Raw genomic sequence first — 19207 nt, 5'->3', positions numbered from 1 at the left:
TTAAAGCGTTTGAGCGCTCGGTTGTGCAGAACCTTTTCCGACAAGCTGCTCCGTCTTGTTGATACTGGTCTACATAGTGGGTAAGGTAACCGCCAAACAAAATATAAAATGTTGCCGCGTCATTACAGTAACTTTGGTCTTTCTCAGCGGCCAGTTTTCTCTTTTCCATATCTTTTATCTCCGACTAGTCCTGTAATAGCCAGACTCTGTCAACAATTGATGGACTAGGTCTCCGGACGTCCTCGATCTGGCTATTCCAGCATGGGGCCCGATTCATAAGGGACAGTGCCAGCCAACGGCGGTATCCCAGGGGGATAGAATTTTCACGAGGCTGTCGGCTGGTAAGTACGCCAGTCTGTTTGGTTGGGTCCGGATGCTCTTCAATTACAATCTATGATTGTCCGTTTAACCTGGTGAATTCTTTCGGTCCGCCAGGTATTTGCAACCAATTCTTCTCATCATAGTTCTCCTCCCCTTCTATCAGATGGAATGTGTAGATGATCCGTCCCTTCTGGCTTGTATTCTTCTCACTCTTGTGCAGAATGTTTCCATGAATGAGCACTAAGCTCCCTGCTGTGACTTCACCATGCACATACTCCTCCTTCGCATTAGAGCCGTTCTCATGTTCAAAGTTCTTCGGCCAACGACCGTCTTCGGGCACATTTTCGAATGTCGTTCCGCTGCCATCCGCCGCTCTCACGAATCGCCCCTTGATAGGTGCTCTGCGGTGGCTTCCGGGCGCGAAGCTCAGACAACCATTCTCAACCGTGGCATCCTCGAGCGCAATCCAAAATCCTACCGCCGAGGGCTGCCGTGTATACAAGAATGTGCTGTCTTGATGAGGCGGCACGGCTCCTCCAATTTCTGGCTGTTTGCATATCACCATGCTCTGGAGTAACCTGGGATCTTTGTAGCCCAAGTCTCTCGCGATGGCGGCGTTACGCCTTCCGATCTCCCCCTTATGTGAGATGTTGCCGAATTCCGGGATGAGTCCATGCAAATTGTGTCCAATCTTGTTTATCGCTCGTTCTTTGGGGATATTCAATTCCCCAGTCTGCGGGTCGAACGCATCCTCTTCAAAAAAGAACCGGACTTTGTCCCCCGATTTCAGAAAGTACTCATCTCCGACGTGCTTAGTGGATGTGGAGTTGCCGTCTGCATCTGTGCCAGTGGTGAAACGTGTCATGGGATGATCAGCGAGCGGGAAGTCGGAGAGAAGTTCGTAGGTTTTGGACAAGAGAATCTGGCATGTTTCCGGCGAAAGATATGAAGGAATGATTAGATAGCCATCGCGATGGAAGGTAGCAATCTGTTTAGATGTGAGCCCAAGGTACTCTTGTGACGGTGCTGGCTCTGGAGAGATTCGGGAGGGTGCCATATCTGGCTTGATCGGCTCGTGGGTTAGAGATGTGATTGATTTATAGGTGCAGTATACAGAAGCAAAGATCACACGCGGAACGAAGACCTCGCCGCTGCGGGGCGGGAGGAAAGCGGGGGATTAGAGAGAGCCTTGCACTAGCCAAGCCCCGTGAGACGGAGTTACGTGATCTTGCTAGTCCATTAGTCCTGCTCTTTCATACTCGTTCTGTTCTCAGGTTAGGAGAATGGCATCGTACATGTTTGTTCCAATCGCTGCAATGACTTGAGCACGAGACCTTTTGCCAGAGCGCCAGCCTCTTGCAACAAAGCCAGGGATTCTGTATCTTGTGCAAGCGTCTCAACGTCGCAGACAACATGGTTAGATATCAAACTTTGTAGCTTGTCGACCATATTATCATAGTCCATGGTGTGCACATACGTATACATCAACAACGCAACGACATCTCTGATTCGTTTCGGAACAATGAAAATCTCGACAATATTGACTGAAGCTTTTGCAGTACAAGGTCCTAGAGTAGCTCAATACTATATCGATCCGAGAAGACGTATAGAGCTGCGTAGCAAAGATAAATAGGTCTGTAGACCTCATTCGGATACACATTAACACATGATTCCCACAGGGGTCATTTATCTCAAGTAAGCTTTTGTTCTCGAATACAGCCCAAAGTAGATTGAAAAGAGTGCTCTGGCTCTCCTCATGAATGGAGGATAGAGCCCATCTATATATCTATCTAACGAGCGTACGTCACCATTGTTGCCTGTCAATGGTGATACAGCCTATTGAGCGAGCGTGGCAATATGTCCTAGTCTGTTGTAAATGATTGGCTAGCATTTGTTCAATGCTATTGTCCAACAATATGTTGCTGAATAGCCTCAGCCGAGTCCGTCAACACTCATTCCAAACCCGTCTGATTCCGATCCCCGATAGCCGTGGAATATTAGGAGTATATTGTTTGACTAAAGTAGTCTCAATAATCCAGTCGCTCCATGGGCTATTGTCATCCCTCACTAACCGAACTTGTGCGAGAAGCCTGGGGTAGACAAGTAGACCACCATTCGCATCAAAGATATTAGCTGGCGGAAACCAGCCAGTATATGTTTGAATGTTCCCAAATTGCTGCAAATCGGTAGTATCGATCGAGAGGATGTCTGAGCCGCTGTCGTTCAAAACGCCTATGGCACGGACCGTTCCGTCGTCTCCAAGTTCAGGTATTAGTCTGAGTAACATGCGAATCTGAAAACCAAAACGTAAATTTCAAGTTCTCAAGAAAGGTTAGTGCTCAATTCGTGAAAGTTGAGACTAAAGGGTCCATGACCATAAGCATGTCTTTGCGCATATTGGTAGTGTAACCCTTCACCCCAGCGCGGAGCACCTCCTTTCAAGATCTCCCAAGCACGTCCATTCAAGATGTCCTCTTCAGGCACCAGCTTTCCATCAATAATGATGACATGATCAAATCCGTTAATTCCTCCATCTTCGTATAGTTTGATGGCTGCTTTGATATTGGTGTGTTGTTCTTCAGGTTGGTAGTTAGGGTTCTTGGGATCCAAGCAGCCGCGGAGCTCTTTGATCCGTTTCTGGACGTCAAAAGGTTGGGGATTTGGAATTGCAGGAACTTATTTGACCTCGGACTCCATTGAATGGATCTTTACGAATAGTGATTGTAGAACTAAGTTGTATTGCAAACATGTAAGTTATTTTCTGGGTTTTAATGGTTGGGAAATCGCAATTCTGGGCGCCAAGCTTTACCACGTGATTCTGATGTCACGGGGTGTCAGATCTGGCGGGTAAATATGCACATGGCAGCGCATGAGCGTTGACCACCTCTCGACCAACCATCCGACGATGATAGGCCGAGAGCTCGTCGCACGTGCTCGGGGTTCCCCTCTCCAACATCTCGGCCCCAAAGCATATTTCATCCGAACATTAGTACGACTTCCAGCCGCCTATATTGATAATCGACAAGGTCGAGAAACAGAAGTGGCTGGAAATATGCTCATCCATGAACCTCTCGGTTTCTTGTGAAAGATGTATGTCCCAAAGGTGCACGTCAGCCGCAACCAGACAACTGCGAACTATCCTTTGTTTCCGGCTGCACGCTGTCTCTCGATGCGGCATTGTAATATCGAATCCTCGAACTCTTCCCCATGCCGGTAGTTGAAGTCAGATCTCCCGGCCAGGTAACGGCAAATCCTCCTGTCGTACCAGAGCATACGGACGGCTGGACCACCAGTTGGACTACCAGCAGCTGCACTACGAGTTGGACGACAGAAACGACCATATCCACGGTCGTGGTGCTTCCAGGCACAACAACAAGCGTTGTTCCCGTTCACACCACTTCCCCTGCGACCGTGGTTGTGGAACATGCACACGGCGGCGGCGGCTTATCACCAGGTGCTGTGGGCGGCATCGTTCTCGGAGTCTTCTTCGGGGTCCTTCTCCTCCTCCTGCTATGTATCTGTTGTCTTCGAGCTCGACGACGTGCATACTACGGTTCAGATACCTCTTCCACCTCTAGCCGTCATCGGAGACCGGTTGTGATTGATCCATATCCAACTCGACCGAATGCGAATCTGACTTTTGTTGGTGGAGGCAATCAACCCGAGACAAGAGTCGTAGTCACCAAGACACAAAAGATGTTCATCCGCCCTTCGATGAAGGAAGTTAAAACTGTGAGGAGTACGAGGAGGAAAGAAAGGATCGTGGTGGTCGATGACTGAGCTTTTGGGCCCACCTCAGAACAATTGGGTGTGGTGCAGGCACAGGGACGACTGGTGTCGTTGATGAATGATACGCTGGAGGACAATCAGGACTTATGATCGACTGATATCTTGCAAGTATGGACTAGGACGTTTGAATTGGCAGGTTCAATGGCTTTGAGCCTGGATGGGACCGCATAGGAAGGACTGTTTGGACACATGAGGACAAGATTGGCCAGAGCAATCTGATGCAATGTGAATACCTTATGAGAGCTACCAGTTTACTGGAACCAAAAATTAAATAACCAACAACCCGCTACTTGACCCAATCAGCCAAATTTTCGTGGGAGCGCCAAATAAATCAATCCTGCTAGGACAAATCGCTATCACAAATTCAAGGGTGTAGTGGCATTGTACCAACTATACGACATGCTTCTCGCATTGGTCGGAGGTGGTGGACGCTGGAATGACCCTGGAGGAGAGTAATTGTTGTAGCTGTTTCTGGGGTGATATTGCCCTGGCCCTGACGAATGCGCGACTACAGGCTGTGGATTTGTTTCGATAGGTGGATGGTGGGAGTAGGATCTATGCGGGCTTCGGCTTGATCCGGATTTGGAGCGGCCCTCATCGTGAGAGCACTGGTGTCGAGATTTTGATGAGTGATGGGAACGTGGTAACTCCGGAGCAGGTGATACGCTTCTCGTCGAGAGTGAAGAACGAGATGAGTGAGATTTCCGATCCGCATCCTCATCTTCATCATCATCTTCCAATCGAGGTTGAGGAGCCGAAATGTTCCTGTTTTTCCCACCTATTCTGGCATGAGACTGTCTTTTCAACTTTTCCGGCGAGGCAGAGAGGTCGTAAGGGAACTGGGGTTTATTTCTTGCACCATTCGGAACTTTGCTGGAGGGAAGTGGTTGACAGCTGAAATATGCCAATGGCCCTTTAAGAGCTTCGGCCGGATCATGGTTAGCCGGCCTCTTGCCCGGAATCTGGCTGACTTTGACCCAGCCTTGGGGAGTGAGGATTGTGGGCATTGAAAAATTAAGCACGGCGCTGATTTCAGGTTGTTGAATATGCGTGGGACGATAAAAGGTGATGTATGGAGTATAATGGTGAAAACGGGTAGAAAATGGATTCAGTGAGAGAGAATGAGGTTGGCAATATTTTCGATGATGGGTGTTTGGGGGCGTGGACCTGCTGAGATTAGGATCCCAGCCACACCCGCTGTCCAGAGTCTGATGGACGAGGCTGGGAACACCCCTGAGCCAAGTCATGTCGAATCATTTCTGCTTGTTGTGAAACAACGCACCGGATACAGTATTCAGCACGTCGGGTTGGTGTCTTTTAATCATTTGGTATCAAACTGGTCATTTTTAGCTTTAGTCGATGATTCTGGCGGTTCCCAGCCTTGCATAATAGAGGAAGGGGGCCACGGTAAAGCAAATGCGTCGAAGTAATGCTGCTGCGAAGCATTTGTTATACTGTGCAAAACTTAATCCTGTCAGATTCTTGGTTTTGATTCGATCAAGCCCAGTCCAAATTGAACATTCCAGACCTACAATGCTTTTGAGTTGTCAAGTTTGTGACGATGACAACCCTTCCAGAAAGAGCCCGTGATCTGCCGTAGTAACTTCTAGTGAGGACCATTAGCTAAGGGGGATGCCGTCGCTTGGCACAGCGACACACGCTGGGCCTTCATTTGTAGTCACCCACGTCTCGCCCCTTTCGTTCTATTCCACCCCCACATTCGAAATATCATGCCCTCTTTTACAACTGAGGATGCCTCAGCACCTCCGACCCCTTCACCCTTCAACTATGTCCTTTCGTTCCTCCTAGTCGGCATCTGCTGGGGCTTCACGACCCCCTTTATCCGAAAAGCCGCGGTCAACTACGCCACGCCCACAAATCCATCCATCACGGATCCAAATAGGTCATGGATCTCTCGACAAATTGTGAAAGTGTTCTATACTGTCATTGGACTTTTGAAGAGTCCGTCGTATTCAGTTCCTCTAGTTCTGAATCTCACAGGCAGTGTATGGTTTTTCCTGTTGGTTGGACAAGCCGGTACGTATTTCTTCTTCATTTGTGGCCCATAGGATGGCCCATTTGGGATCGGCATTGAGATGAATTTATTGGGCTGAAGAAATCGAATTCACAATTTTCTTCTGTGCTTTGAATTATCCTCTTTTCCCCTCTGACTGACGAGAAAATCCCAGAACTCTCCCTCACCGTCCCCATCACCAATTCCCTGGCGTTCTTGTTTACTGTCCTTGGTGAGTGGTATGCCGAGGGTAAACTCATCTCCAAAGATACCTGGGTAGGCATGATCTTGGTCTGTGCTGGAATTGGGCTTTGTGTTTGGTCCAAGACCTGATATTGGCTCCGACAACTTCGTCGATGAGAACTGATTTGTATATATCCGAGTCTGAGTGAGCTACGAGATAGTTAAGCAGTTGAACTGGCCGTAGCGCTAACTCTCCGCGCTTGGTTACGAGAGAAAATTTAGTTGTACTATCACAAACACCAGTTTTGCAGCTGGAATCGTTCAACATCATGATTTGATCCCGCCATTCATTCCCATGCTTAGAAGGATTTCTAGGTATTCCCGGCTTCTCGATAATACGGCCATTTGTACATTCATCGCTGATGTTCTTGGGACATCGCACCATTACGAAGTTTTCGCGAAGGTAAAAGTATGCAAATATCCGCAATGAAGGCGCCAGAACGCCAGACCACTGATCCAAATCGTATCACCGATCGCTTCTCGTTACTCATATAAACTGTTGTTGATTTTCATTGGAATCAAACACCGCGGAACTTGATCAAGTCAGCGTCGGGGATTCCGGGGAACTCGAGAAGCACTTACCATTCTGACAATCAGAAACCAACACGCACCACAGAATCGAAACAAAGACAAGCCTGCCACCGACCACAGAATGACGGCTAAATACACCGTCGAATTTTGCTGCTCGGTGTCGTCGACGTTGATTCTATCAAATCCTGCCACGTTCAGCACCGCCGCTACCAGGATGAAATTGGTGACCATCCAAGCTGTGACGACGTTGCTTCGGAAAGATTTGTAGTAGTCCTCTTGCTTGTCCGCTGGATTGGGTGGCTTCACCTCTTTCACAGCTTTGGTGGCGAATTTGTTCAACTCCGCATCATATTGTGCGTTCAAGTCGCCGTCATCTTGAGGAATCATCACGTCGACCATTCCACCTGGTTTGACATTGGCGCTGGGCAATTTCTCGGCCTTGTCATCCCCTTTGGTTCCCCAAGTAATGTCGTGGGTATTACAAAAGGCGTAGATGTTGAGAACATTGATATAGGTTGGGGTAAGGACGAGATATTGAAGGAAGCAAGTGAACATATGCCATGGGTCGAAAAACAAAAAGCTGGCCACAAACCAGAGAACATAGGTGCTGGCAAGGGAGACGATCAGGCCAAAGAAGGTGCTGTTGTTGAAGATTGTTGAGAAACTAAAGTCCTTCTCGTTGACTTCGGCTTCGATCGACCGGACCGTTAAGAAAATCGAGGCAAAGGTCAACCACACCATGAGGACCGACCAGAAAATGACCATCATCAGGTAAGACTTCTTTGACCCTTGAGGTCTGTTGCCCATGGATAGGATGAAACAATAAAGAAGTGTACCCAGGTAGATGAACTCGAAGATCACACCGAGAACTGTGCCGGCTGACCCGAGAGGGCCAGGGGTTCCCAATGAGGCTGTCAAGAGCCTGAAAACGAGGAAAAAGTTGCCAATTGCAAACCAAGCGAAGAGCATGTTGATTGTCTGGTAGGTGAATTCAATCAGGAACATGAACTTTCGAATGGCACTGTGATCACTTCGCCACAGCTGGTACACGTGCGCCACCGCGTAGACGGCGGCAAAGAAAGAACCGTTGAGCCACCGTCGTCGTTGAAGAACAAATTCTGGGATCCGGTCCGGTACATCCGTTTCACCGGTGGCGGATTTCACATATTGCAGGATCCAGCGACAATTGCGTTTGCTGACAAGTTCGAAACAAAGTATACGATCTTCGGCCAGATACATGTTCGCCGTAAACACGCCCGCATCAGCGTGCATCGTCTCGCCTTTGAAATATTTCTCCAGCGGACCTTCGCCATTCTTGTCATTTTGCAAGGCAACGTACCGATAGGCGGAAAATGCGCCGGGGAGCACGGAAATGAAACCGAATGCGGATTCGAGCGGTTTGTCCAAGATATTCGACATCTTGTATTCGAAGTTTTGCGTGGCGACGAGGGGGTTGAGAAGCTTCTTGCCGTGCTCCAACATGACCTTGATTTCGCCGCAAGCACCACCACACATAGGTTCCAGATCAAAGGCTTTCCAGAGTTGGTAGATTGAGTCCTTTCCGGGCTTGGTTCCAGCATCGATGAGCACACAAATATTAGGATCCAAGACACGGCCAAATGCTTGGAAGAACCATCGATGAGAGTTGATCTTCTTTTGATTCTTCTCTTTCAAACAAAACAGCATTTGAACGGGTGTCGCAGATCGCGGCTTCAGAGACACTTGGGTGCCCTTAAGCTCCAGACCAACCTGCGTAGTGTACTCGTAGATGTGAGCTGTGACGTCTTTACCATTGACTTGTTGTTTGGCAATCCCATCTTGATAGACGCCCAGACCAGCCAGAACCGCCCGGGTTCGAGGGTTGATTTTCGCACGGCCATCACTCACAACACAAACCACAATTTTCTTCCAGGCTTCTTTTCCCCAGGTTTTGCTGGTGTTTCTATTACACATGTATTCAATGTTTTTGAAGATACCAATCATGGTCCGCGCAAATAAAAATTCATCTTCGTTGTACATGGTCACGACAATGAACAGCTCTGTTTGCCGGGGCTTCGCGAAGAGCCGTTGTCGGAGCGTGAATCTTTCGTTGTAAAATTCTGAGGGGTCGCAAGTCGCAGCGGAGTATCTCATATGCGTAAACTCATCTCTCTCGGGAGGTTTCGCATGTGGAACATTGGCCAAGAGCTTGGGGGGGATAGGGCAGTCAAGCACGAGATTGCCATTGAACAATTGCACTTCCTTGACCGTCTTCCACCTCCTAATCGGCGCTGGAGATGGCGTAGGCCGTAGCTCTTCGTCATGATAACCGTCATATCCCATGCCTGGTTGTGAGTGTGGATCCGGCCCATAAGCAGAGTCAGGTTGAAGGATCGGAACATTGTCATTGTCATTTCGATATGTTTCGCTCGGAGTGGGATATGGATCAAGCGCGTAGTCACCCTGAGGATGAGGAGAGTATGGCTGAGTGTAGTAGCCATCGTGATGTTCCTCTGGTGACACAATATAGTCACTTCTCCCATAGCTCATATCCCCTCCGGCGGATGGTTGTTGTTCATATTGTTGGTTGTGTCCATGTGAGTTGTGAATATTTTCGACCGAGTACGTGGGCTGCATGGCGAGGCGATCACTAGAGGCTGTGGGCATCTGGAGGTGAAGAGCCTGTCGTGTGTAGGATTCCTCTGGATGTGTATAAGGTTGCAGAGGTCGACCAGGAGACGGTGATCTGGAATCGTATTGAGGATTAGCGGGAGGAGAGTAAGGGCCGTCCCGTTGAGGACTGCCTGAGCGCCACTATCAGTATTTGTTTCGACACAGATTCAGGATTCGCAATGGGGTATTTACCAAGTCGATTGTACGCCATGACAGGCGAAGAAGAATGCGAGGGAGTCCTGAGGTGGTCTGTGTTCGGAAGTTGGAATGCGGTGCAAAGGAGGGCACTCAGAGGAAATCTGTGTCAGGATTTCCAATTCTGAATGGCCGCGCAATGAACGAATGCTTGTTCGAGGAGACTGGGGTGCAGCGATTCTGGATGGTTGGGTCAGACAATGGATGATCTCAACAGCGTGGAGTTCCTCCGGCACCGAATTGGAAGTGACAAAATGTCCGTGCTCCAATATATTGACTGGGAGAATTAAAGGAATGACTGGAAGAGGTGGGTTGAGCAATCGTCCGGACCCTCGAAAAAGCAAAAGGCGAAAGCGAGCGGGAAAAAAGGGCAGAGAATAGATTGATGATGTCTCCTTTGTCGCCGCAGTTTCATGTTCAGCTCTCGCCCCGATCTCACGCCAAGCCACTTTCTAGTACGAGAATACAAGGGCCATCGCCGCAGTAACACTGGGCACCGGGGCTTGCACTATAATTCTGCTCCCTTCGTTTCTATTTATTCCTCCATGATTTGCCATCGATGACCCTAACCAAAGCCTTTACAGGTCACAAGCAAACCTCAGTGCCCATTCGAGTTCCTTCGTAGCCGGACACCCCCTTGTATCTTGGCGCTTCGACATCAGCACTCGGTCAACCGCGTGGCTCAACTGTGGCGTCACATACCTCCACCACCAATCTGCCTCGCACGCAATCTCCCCCCCCTTCAGGGCGACTGCAGAAAAACGGCCTGCGGTGGCTGTGCAAGGCGTTTCAGGAATCAACCATCCCCTTTTCCCCAGACTAACACTTCGGACTGCACGGTAATTCGTTCGTTAGCCAAACAAACTCTCTTCCCCACTGAAAAGGCTGCCTTATCCTTATCGGACCCGGCTAATCAGTTTCCTCTCAGCGTTGATGCCGAAGCTGCAAGGCCGAGCATTTCTGTTCAGTCCCTCCTCAAATCCCACAGACCTTCATCTTCCCTCTCATCTTGCCCAACTAACCGGATTACCAAAAGGAGAGAACGCGCAATCGTACACATAAACTGTGCCTTCCAACCCACCATGTCCGAGTCTGCACAGGTTTCCGTTCTTTTTGTTTGCCTGGGCAATATTTGTATTTCCTCCGCACTACGGTCTGGACGCGTCAGCTGATTATGTGAAGGTCGATCTCCCATGGCCGAAGGTGTTTTTCGCTCCATGACGAAATCCCATCCTCGCATCGACCAGGTTGACTCGGCTGGTACTGGCGCCTACCATACACTCGAACCTCCCGATTCTCGGACAATGGCTACCCTTCGCCAGCATGGCATTATATACTATGAGCATCTCGCCCGGAAAATAGATGGAAAAGACTTTCACACTTTTGACTACATTTTGGCCATGGATGCATACAACCTCAGAGATTTGAAACGGCTGCAGCGGAAAATCGAAAGCAATGGACAAAGTACCAAAGCACAAGTCATGCTCTTTGGTGATTTCAGTGGCAAGAAGAAGACGGAAGAAGTCATTGATCCCTACTACGGTGTCGATGACGGGTTCGAAACCGTTTACGAGCAGGTCGAACGGTTCTCCAAGAATTTCCTCGAGCAAGTCGTCGATAAAAAGGCGTGATTAAAAGACAATACAACCATTGCATCAGAATTGGATAGTGATCAAGCTACAGCGAGGCGTCTGGTTGAATAGCCGGGTTAATTTGGTTCGCCACAATATCAGTAAGTACAGAATTTCATCGAGCTGGTTTGGTGGAAGGCCCATCGAGCGGGCACGGTCACTGCATTCTCCAGCGCCCATTTCTACATCGCATCCGAAAAGAATATACTCTACTGCATTAGAGTCTTGTGATTCAGCGGAGCGGTGTTTGGTTATTTCCCGTTCATGAGTCGTAGGATCGAACGTCCAAGTTTGAACGAGCACTGGTCAACGAAGCAAATTCTTGTTCGAGTAACCCCATATTTTTGGCACCAGGGTCCTGCATTTTATCCACCAATATATCCCCCCAATTTCGTCCCCGTCCTTTTTCTACATCCTCGACATACCTCATACCTGGCCCTTTGTCATTCGAAGAACTCGTGACCACGATTTCGGGTGGACTGATACTTCCATCACTTTCCTCAGCTCTATTCCTCGTCCTTTGGAAAATAGAAATCACGCTCGACAAGTTACGGGAGAAAGTCTTGTACAAGATCACAAATGGTCTTCCTAAAAATGTTGCGATGGCTTCAAACCATATGTCTGGAAACAACCGAACAACGATCGCCCAAGGAAGACACAAAAGTAAGGACAATGCAAATTGCCCACTGCGTACCGTCAATCGCCGTAATGGAAAATGCCTTTCCTCCCACAAAAATAATGGCGATTTGGGATCTCACCATGATGCAATAGATGGCGATGAAAAATTTATTGCGGTGAACTCCTTCGACAATGTTGAATTTGTTGTCAAGTCGGCGATTGTTGAATTCGTTGAAGATCTGCATCCAAACAAAGGTGTTGAATACAATCGTGGAGAGCTCCAAATCCCGGAACTGATCGTATCCTAGAATTTTTGAGCCTACAAAATATAGAATGAGGGTGACAGTGAGTTGAAAAATAGCCTGCCCGGTAATCATTTTCCACATGCTGATGGTGATTAGACTTGCTCCCTTTCGCTGGGGTGGGCGGTCGAGGATCTTTTCGGTCGGAGGGTCGGTCGCCAATGCGAGTGCAGCGAAGGTGTCCATTATCAAATTCACCCAGGGCAGTTGAACGGCTGTAAGGACCGATTCCATCTTGCTACTGGTCACAGCAGAAATGAACGTAAGGAGTACCGCGGTGATGTTAACAGTTATTTGGAACTGGAAATCGTTAACATTATTTTTCACATAGGAAAAGGGGAACCCACCTGAAGAAACTTTTGAACGGCATCATTAACAGCACGTCCCCATTTCAGCGCCGTTAGGACAGATGTAAAGTTATCGTCCATCAACACAATCGAAGAGGCTTCTTTGACAACCTCAGTTCCGGCAATTCCCATTGAAAACCCGACATCAGCCGTTTTCAAAGCAGGAGCGTCGTTTGTGCCGTCTCCGGTAACAGCTACAGTTTCTCCATAGCTTTGAAGTCTTGCGACTAAGATTCTTTTGTCTTCGGGTGATGAGCGCGCCAAAACTTGGAGTTTGGGAAGCTTCAATCCCATCTCGTTGTCGGAAAGTGTTCTGAACACCGGGCCCTCCATAATGAGACCATCGGTGTAAATACCGCATTCGGTGGCGATGGCTTGAGCGGTCACGGCATTGTCACCGGTGACCATTCTGACAACCACACCAGACGATTTGGCCCTTGCAACAGCTTCAGGTACTCCCGGTCTAACCGGATCTTGAATTCCAACGACACCTACAAAGACAAGCCCCGTGAGAACCGAACCAAAATCCGCGCTGCTGGGGTCGGTTTTGGATCTTGCCCCTTCCGGGGGCCATTGTGAAATGTCCTTATAGACAAGTCCAATGGTCCTCAAGGACTGTTTAGCGTAAGCAGTAATGGTGTTTTCCAATGACGTGCGGATGGGTTTCGTCAACTCTGAGGTTTGTTGCGTTTCAATGTCCGCGTATTGAATGCAGTGGTCCAAGAGAATTTCCGAGGCGCCTTTGACGAGGATTCGATATCCTCCCGAAGGTAATCTGACCGCAGCTCCCATACATTTCTTGCTGAAGTCGAAAGACATCAGTTGCACAATGTCACTGTTGGCTCTTTCTTCTGAAATAGGGCCCATTCCCAAGTTGTCTCGGGCAAATTGTAGCAGAGCAGTTTCGGTTTTGGATCCTATGAATGTGGATTTGTCATGTTCCTCACCCTCAAAGGCTGTGGAGTTAATGGCAACCGATTGGATAAGGAGATCGCGAGTGGGCTTAGGCAGGCCACGGGCAAATTCGGTTGCTGTTTTGACGTTTTCGTCATTGGATTTCCCAAAACTTGCATCTCCAAATGTCCCAGCAACAACCGTCATCTTGTTCGTTGTTTGGGTACCAGTCTTATTGGAGCAAATAGTGGTAGCGTTGCCCATGGTCTCGCAAGCCCGGAGAACGCGGACAAGATTGTTTCCTTTCAATAACCTGGTGGTAGCAAAGGCCAGAGCGAGAGTCACCGTAAGTGGGAGACCTTCTGGCACAGCAACAACAATCACGGTAATGGCAACAACGAGAATGTCCATAAAGGATGAAGCCTTTTCAGCCCCTGTCCTCGAATCTCCCGATAAGCTGCCGAGAAAGCGGAAGAGCAGGACGAAGAAGAGTAAAGCTGCTGCGGTGCTGCCAAGTTTCGCTATGGCGGTTGCGAGACCTTCCAATTTCTTTTGTAACGGCGTCGATTCCATTTCCGTGCGCACAGACATCATAATCTTTCCGAAGCTTGAATTGACTCCGACAGAGGTGCAGACAAAAGTCCCCACGCCTTCCAGGACCTTGGCGCCGGAAATGATGAATGGATCGAGATCCTTGATGTTGCTGTGGCCATCTGCAAGAAGCTTCAAGACTTCTGCGCCTCCTGTCTTCTTCAAGGCATCAGATTCGCCCGTGGCGGAAGATTCGTCACACTTTAACTCGTGTCCGTGGATGAAGATGCCATCAACAGGTACCAAATCGCCCGGTTCTAGGAATAGAACATCTCCAACCAGAACGTCATGTACATTGATCATGTATGATTTCCCGGATCGGATCACCTTGACCTCTCGATCTTCCTTTTTCGTATTGAGTCGAACAAATGCTCGTTCTTTCTGCCAATCATTCAGCGATCCCACTCCAACCACAATAATGATGGCGACACAGATGGCAAGACCTTCCACCCAATCGACCGGAGTAGGGGCACCAGCCTCATGTTCAGTACCAAATGTTTCATAAAGGCCAAGAGCAAGAGAAATGACGGCCGCGGCGGTAAGAAGCAAAAGGACCTTGTCATTGTACGCATTCCACATTAACATCCACAGGGGAGTGGCCTTTTTTGGCAGGAAGAACATTTCTGCTGAAGACTCGAATTCGGTCATGGAATGTACTGTTGCTCGAGTTTGTATTCGAATTCGAGCTTTGTTCAGTTATGATTGGGTTTGGGGGGTGCTGAGCTATCATTGTCCGGGGCCTTTTCCAAGCAGAGGGCAACATCATCAAATTTGACTTGGCCCGGGAGCGACGTCTCTTCAATACTGAGACCGGCCTCGATGTCGGTACGAAGCCCTCGCTCAATGCCCCGAAGGCCTCCTAGGGCAACAAACGCCTGCAAAGATTTGGGATTGAGAAGCTTGTTCAGGTGACCGGGGGTGAACGCGAACGGGTTGTTCTCCACATGGAAACCCGCTTCGGTTCCTGGATCCGGTCGCAAAGCTTCAGCTGGATCAATTTCGACAACACTGGAAGCGGAGCTGCTTAGTGCAGGAGTACTTGGGATGTTTAGGAAGGGATTGTTGGCCGAGGAATTTCGAGATCGTGGAGAAAGGGTGATAGCATCAGCTTGTTGGCCATGAAGGGATTCTTCGACTTGCAACTGTGGGAGCTGGAGAGTGATTGCCATGATTAAAGAAGGGGGAGAAAGAGGGGGAATCATGTATCCATCACGACATGAGATGCTATTCCAAGCGGAAGACAGCGCTGTTCTAGAACAAGACGCGAGTGATCCTCAAACAAAAGGGAAGCCATGGTTGTCTAGGACTCAAATATTGCGAGCTGGCATTAAGGCTAGGAGTAATATACTGAAGAGTGCCGAGGCAATGCACGTGGAACACACAGCGCCATAAAGCCCTTTGCAAGTCAACCATCATGTGTGGAATAGGACATTCTGAACATCGATTCATCAGTTCGTCTGTATGGCCGCGCTAGAGAGAGGCGGTTGCTGCTCAGCGGAAGTTGGCGTGGAGAGGAACTCCTCCATCGGAATCCTTGGACGCGGGAACGGAGCTATCGAGACCTCATAGAAAAGATGGTACGGACGGTCTCGTACGAGATTGATTCTCCTTTTGTCAAACTCAACAGCGGAGCTCTCGAGAGAATAAAAAAAGTGCACTTATGGGGGGACAACTCGGGACCAGGGGAGGTCGTGGCAGAATCATGCCAAGCGCGGAGCATATCCCGATGCCAAGGGGAACCAACGCTAGCGGCATGCAACCGCGGAGCTTTGAAGGCGAAAGTCATTCTCATCAATGTCACCCTTCGACGACCTCCTCCCCTGGTTTCTTTCAAGCAATTGCAAGCTTCCTTATCTCCAGAAGATGGCAACCCTCTCGAGGATCTCTCTCCGCGTTCTTGGCCAGTGGAGGTGGCTGCCTTCTCCGCAAATCTCAACCACGGCCGCCCATGGAGTTGTCGGCAAATGCTTTCTCATCTATAATACGCCTCTTGCCTCGAACGACCCTTGGATTTCCTGTTTGATGACTTGCTGTGCAAGTTTTACAATTTCTATTCACTCTGTTGCATACATCTTGGAGCGACATCTATCAAAATGGGATTCAATCTTCATGCGACAGGGACGCAAGATCCCAAAGAGGTGCGAAATTGGAAAATCCACCTCATTTCGATTATTGCATCTATGTCGGCGATAGCCAGTAAGTGGAAGTATCTCATGCACCAAAATTCCACCGTTGACTCTCTGTAGTGGGATACGATACCGCTGTTATTGGCGGCACTCTGGCCCTCGATTCCTTTCGACGAGATTTCGGCCTGACTGACGTGTCCGAAACTGCTCGTGACACTTTGCAAGGAAATATCGTTTCAACTTTTCAAGCTGGTTGCTTCTTTGGTGCCCTCCTGACATTCCCGCTTGCGGAGATGATCGGCCGGAAGAAGGCGGTCATGGTCTCTGCCTGCGTCTTTCTCGTCGGTGGCACTCTTATGACTGCTGCGCATGGCCAAATCGCATTGATCATTGTCGGTCGTGCAGTCGCCGGTCTTGGAATTGGGGCCGTCTCACTCATCGTCCCCGTCTACATTGCCGAAACGTCCCCTCCATCTATTCGGGGGCGCCTGGTAGGGTTTTTTGAGGTTGCCAGTCAGGGAGGAGGCATGGCAGGGTTCTGGATCAACTATGCAGTCGATCGAACCATCTCTGACAACTCAAAGGCACAATGGATTGTTCCTCTTGGCCTTCAGCTTCTCCCAGGACTTCTCCTTGTGATTGGCATGCTCTTTTGTCCCGAATCCCCTCGCTGGCTAGCACGGCAGGACAACTGGGAAGCAGCGGAGAAGGTGTTGTCAAAGATTCGAACTCTACCTTCTGACCATCCCTATATCAGGACTGAAATGACCGAGATAAGGCAGCAAGTGGAGGAACGCAGCACCATGAAACTCAGCAAGAGAGAATCGCTCAAGAAGCTCCTTGCCCGAGGAACGCGGAATCGAATCGCAATAGGCCTTCTCCTGATGGCTTGCCAAAACCTGACGGGTGTCAATGTCATCACATACTACTCACCCCGTATTTTCGAAACGCTTGGAATCCAGGGTACCTCCACGAAGTTGTTTGCCACGGGTTTCTATGGTGTAGCAAAGACCCTCGGTATGCTTCTCTTCTCATTTTTCTTTGTTGAAAAAGTTGGACGACGGAAGGGTCTCATCCTGGGTGCATTCATTGGCTCATTGCCGATGTGGTACATTGGGGGATACGTGTTCGAGGCCGATCCCGCCACTGCGGCGTCACAGGGAGAAGTCCATCAGACTGGATGGGGCTACCTCGCAATGGTGTGCGTATATCTCTACGGGTTCATCTATTGTGCAACTTGGCAGGGTAAGGTGCACCTTTCATGACGTTGGTCGTCGTTAAAACTAACGTCTGGCCAGGTATTACTTGGGTCTATTGCTCTGAGATATTTCCCTTGGACATTAGGATGCTCTGTGTGGCCATCACTACCGCTGATCAATGGCTTTGGTCATTTGTGATCTCTCGGACCACTCCCTACATGATCACATCCCTCGGCTACGGCACGTACATGTTTTTTGGCTCGTTAATGATCCTCATGGGGATTTGGGCATTTTTCTTCATTCCTGAAACAAAGGGTCAGTCTATCATTGCTTCTCACTTTGATTTTTTGGTGATACTGACATTATCACAGGTCTCACCCTCGAGGATATGGACCGTCTCTTCATGAAATCCATGCATCAGGCAGTGTGGAGTCAACTCCGGCGAAAGGGACCAGATGAAACCCCGCCTAGACATTCGATCGACTCCATTTCCGAAAAGAAAGATATCGGATTGACACATATTGAATTATACGAAAAGGAGCCGGATCAGAAGATCGTGAGAGTATCGAGTTGCTGAATCATGCACGGTTGAGGTGGTATACTGTTCGCAAGAGAAGAGCGATTGAATTTGGACGAGCAGAGCGCGATTTGAAGTTCATGTCTGACATTGGGATCAAATACAAATTGAAAATCGACTCGGGCCTGGATGAGATATCATAAATAGAGCATCCTTCAAACGATGAGTGTAAACTGCTTTGTGCCGCATTGTGTGGCTCCTCTCGTGAAATTATCACTTGCCATGTCCAGAGACTGCTCCGGACATGTTACATCCGTCATCGACCTCCGGTGAAACAACCCAAGAAAATGGGCGAATTCGGTTTATATCGGACCCATGGTCCGTTTCCTCCATTCTGGGGACGTTGACAGGGATGGAATGAGGCAGTGCAACGGAAGCTTTGTTGCTTTTGGCTAGACTTGGATGCATCGGCATTTGAAAACTTCGATTCTTTTTCGGAGGACTGAACATCGATGCGACAAATGATATGGATGGGATGATTGGTCGAACTTTGTTCCACCTCACAGTTCGAGTTTGGGATAGCCCTCCATTCCATGTCCTTTTGCTGTCTTCACCTAGATCTTGTCATGCCATCATAAATCATGCGATAAAGAATTGCCCCGAGGTCGACCGCCATCGCTGCTTCTCCACGCTATGTTGTGTCCTTGGGCTCACATTGCTCCTTCTGCGCAGTCGGTCCACGACGACTGGCATATGAGCTTCTCGCGATGGAGAAAACATACAAAGACGAGACTTTGAATCTGGAGTCAGTACAAACAAAGTCAAGCGGATCGATCACGGTCGAAACGAAGGATGATGGACACACAAAGGCATCGCCAGGAGAGGCCTGCTCGCGGTTATCGGTGGTTTCTAGACGCTCTCGTCGAAACTCGGTGCAAATGGCTTGCGAGAGATGCCGACGGCGAAAGATCAAATGCTCTGGATTGCCTGGTCCATGTTCCACCTGCGCAAGCTTGGGCACAGTCTGTCACGATCCGGTGAAACGCAAAGACAGATCACAGAGGTTGGTGAATTATAGCCATGGACACGCAATCCCTTAGCTAACGGTGTGCAACAGTTTGCTTGAGAATCGAATTCAGCGCCTAGAAGCACTGGCATTACAAAGTCAAACAGGTTTCCCCCCCGACCCTCCGACGACATTCCATCACCGTTCAGCTTCACACTCGCCTACGCCCTT

General features: G+C 49.1%; 9 protein-coding genes across 9 annotated transcripts; 4 read left to right on the top strand and 5 right to left on the bottom strand.

Moving 5' to 3' along the window:
- Nucleotides 1-391: 391 nt before the first annotated feature.
- On the bottom strand, nt 392-1378 carry Z518_09675 (uncharacterized protein; the record flags this gene model as incomplete). The annotated part of the gene is made up of 1 exon (XM_013412292.1): nt 392-1378. One exon carries the CDS (start codon nt 1376-1378, stop codon nt 392-394), a length of 987 nt encoding a protein of 328 aa, XP_013267746.1.
- Nucleotides 1379-3528: 2150 nt separating this feature from the next.
- Z518_09674 (uncharacterized protein) lies at nt 3529-4101 on the top strand (the record flags this gene model as incomplete). The annotated part of the gene is made up of 1 exon (XM_013412291.1): nt 3529-4101. One exon carries the CDS (start codon nt 3529-3531, stop codon nt 4099-4101), a length of 573 nt encoding a protein of 190 aa, XP_013267745.1.
- Nucleotides 4102-4466: 365 nt separating this feature from the next.
- On the bottom strand, nt 4467-5117 carry Z518_09673 (uncharacterized protein; the record flags this gene model as incomplete). Its single annotated transcript, XM_013412290.1, has 1 exon — nt 4467-5117. The coding sequence occupies one exon, from the start codon at nt 5115-5117 to the stop codon at nt 4467-4469; it is 651 nt and encodes a 216-aa protein (XP_013267744.1).
- A 723-nt stretch (nt 5118-5840) lies between these two features.
- Nucleotides 5841-6457, top strand: Z518_09672 (uncharacterized protein; the record flags this gene model as incomplete). Its single annotated transcript, XM_013412289.1, has 2 exons — nt 5841-6147; nt 6300-6457. The coding sequence occupies 2 exons, from the start codon at nt 5841-5843 to the stop codon at nt 6455-6457; spliced, it is 465 nt and encodes a 154-aa protein (XP_013267743.1).
- A 453-nt stretch (nt 6458-6910) lies between these two features.
- Nucleotides 6911-9761, bottom strand: Z518_09671 (chitin synthase 2; the record flags this gene model as incomplete). The annotated part of the gene is made up of 2 exons (XM_013412288.1): nt 6911-9681; nt 9743-9761. 2 exons carry the CDS (start codon nt 9759-9761, stop codon nt 6911-6913), a joined length of 2790 nt encoding a protein of 929 aa, XP_013267742.1.
- Nucleotides 9762-10827: 1066 nt separating this feature from the next.
- On the top strand, nt 10828-11376 carry Z518_09670 (uncharacterized protein; the record flags this gene model as incomplete). Its single annotated transcript, XM_013412287.1, has 2 exons — nt 10828-10879; nt 10928-11376. The coding sequence occupies 2 exons, from the start codon at nt 10828-10830 to the stop codon at nt 11374-11376; spliced, it is 501 nt and encodes a 166-aa protein (XP_013267741.1).
- A 262-nt stretch (nt 11377-11638) lies between these two features.
- On the bottom strand, nt 11639-14776 carry Z518_09669 (calcium-translocating P-type ATPase, PMCA-type; the record flags this gene model as incomplete). The annotated part of the gene is made up of 3 exons (XM_013412286.1): nt 11639-11997; nt 12071-12596; nt 12644-14776. The coding sequence occupies 3 exons, from the start codon at nt 14774-14776 to the stop codon at nt 11639-11641; spliced, it is 3018 nt and encodes a 1005-aa protein (XP_013267740.1).
- A 44-nt stretch (nt 14777-14820) lies between these two features.
- Nucleotides 14821-15297, bottom strand: Z518_09668 (uncharacterized protein; the record flags this gene model as incomplete). The annotated part of the gene is made up of 1 exon (XM_013412285.1): nt 14821-15297. One exon carries the CDS (start codon nt 15295-15297, stop codon nt 14821-14823), a length of 477 nt encoding a protein of 158 aa, XP_013267739.1.
- Nucleotides 15298-16221: 924 nt separating this feature from the next.
- Nucleotides 16222-18030, top strand: Z518_09667 (uncharacterized protein; the record flags this gene model as incomplete). Its single annotated transcript, XM_013412284.1, has 4 exons — nt 16222-16324; nt 16375-17499; nt 17553-17768; nt 17825-18030. The coding sequence occupies 4 exons, from the start codon at nt 16222-16224 to the stop codon at nt 18028-18030; spliced, it is 1650 nt and encodes a 549-aa protein (XP_013267738.1).
- Nucleotides 18031-19207: the final 1177 nt, after the last annotated feature.

This window comes from Rhinocladiella mackenziei (assembly GCF_000835555.1).
Source record: "Rhinocladiella mackenziei CBS 650.93 unplaced genomic scaffold supercont1.8, whole genome shotgun sequence".
Taxonomy (NCBI): domain Eukaryota; kingdom Fungi; phylum Ascomycota; class Eurotiomycetes; order Chaetothyriales; family Herpotrichiellaceae; genus Rhinocladiella; species Rhinocladiella mackenziei.
Note: the sequence above shows the minus strand (reverse complement) of the source record. Positions and strands in the feature narration are given on the sequence as shown.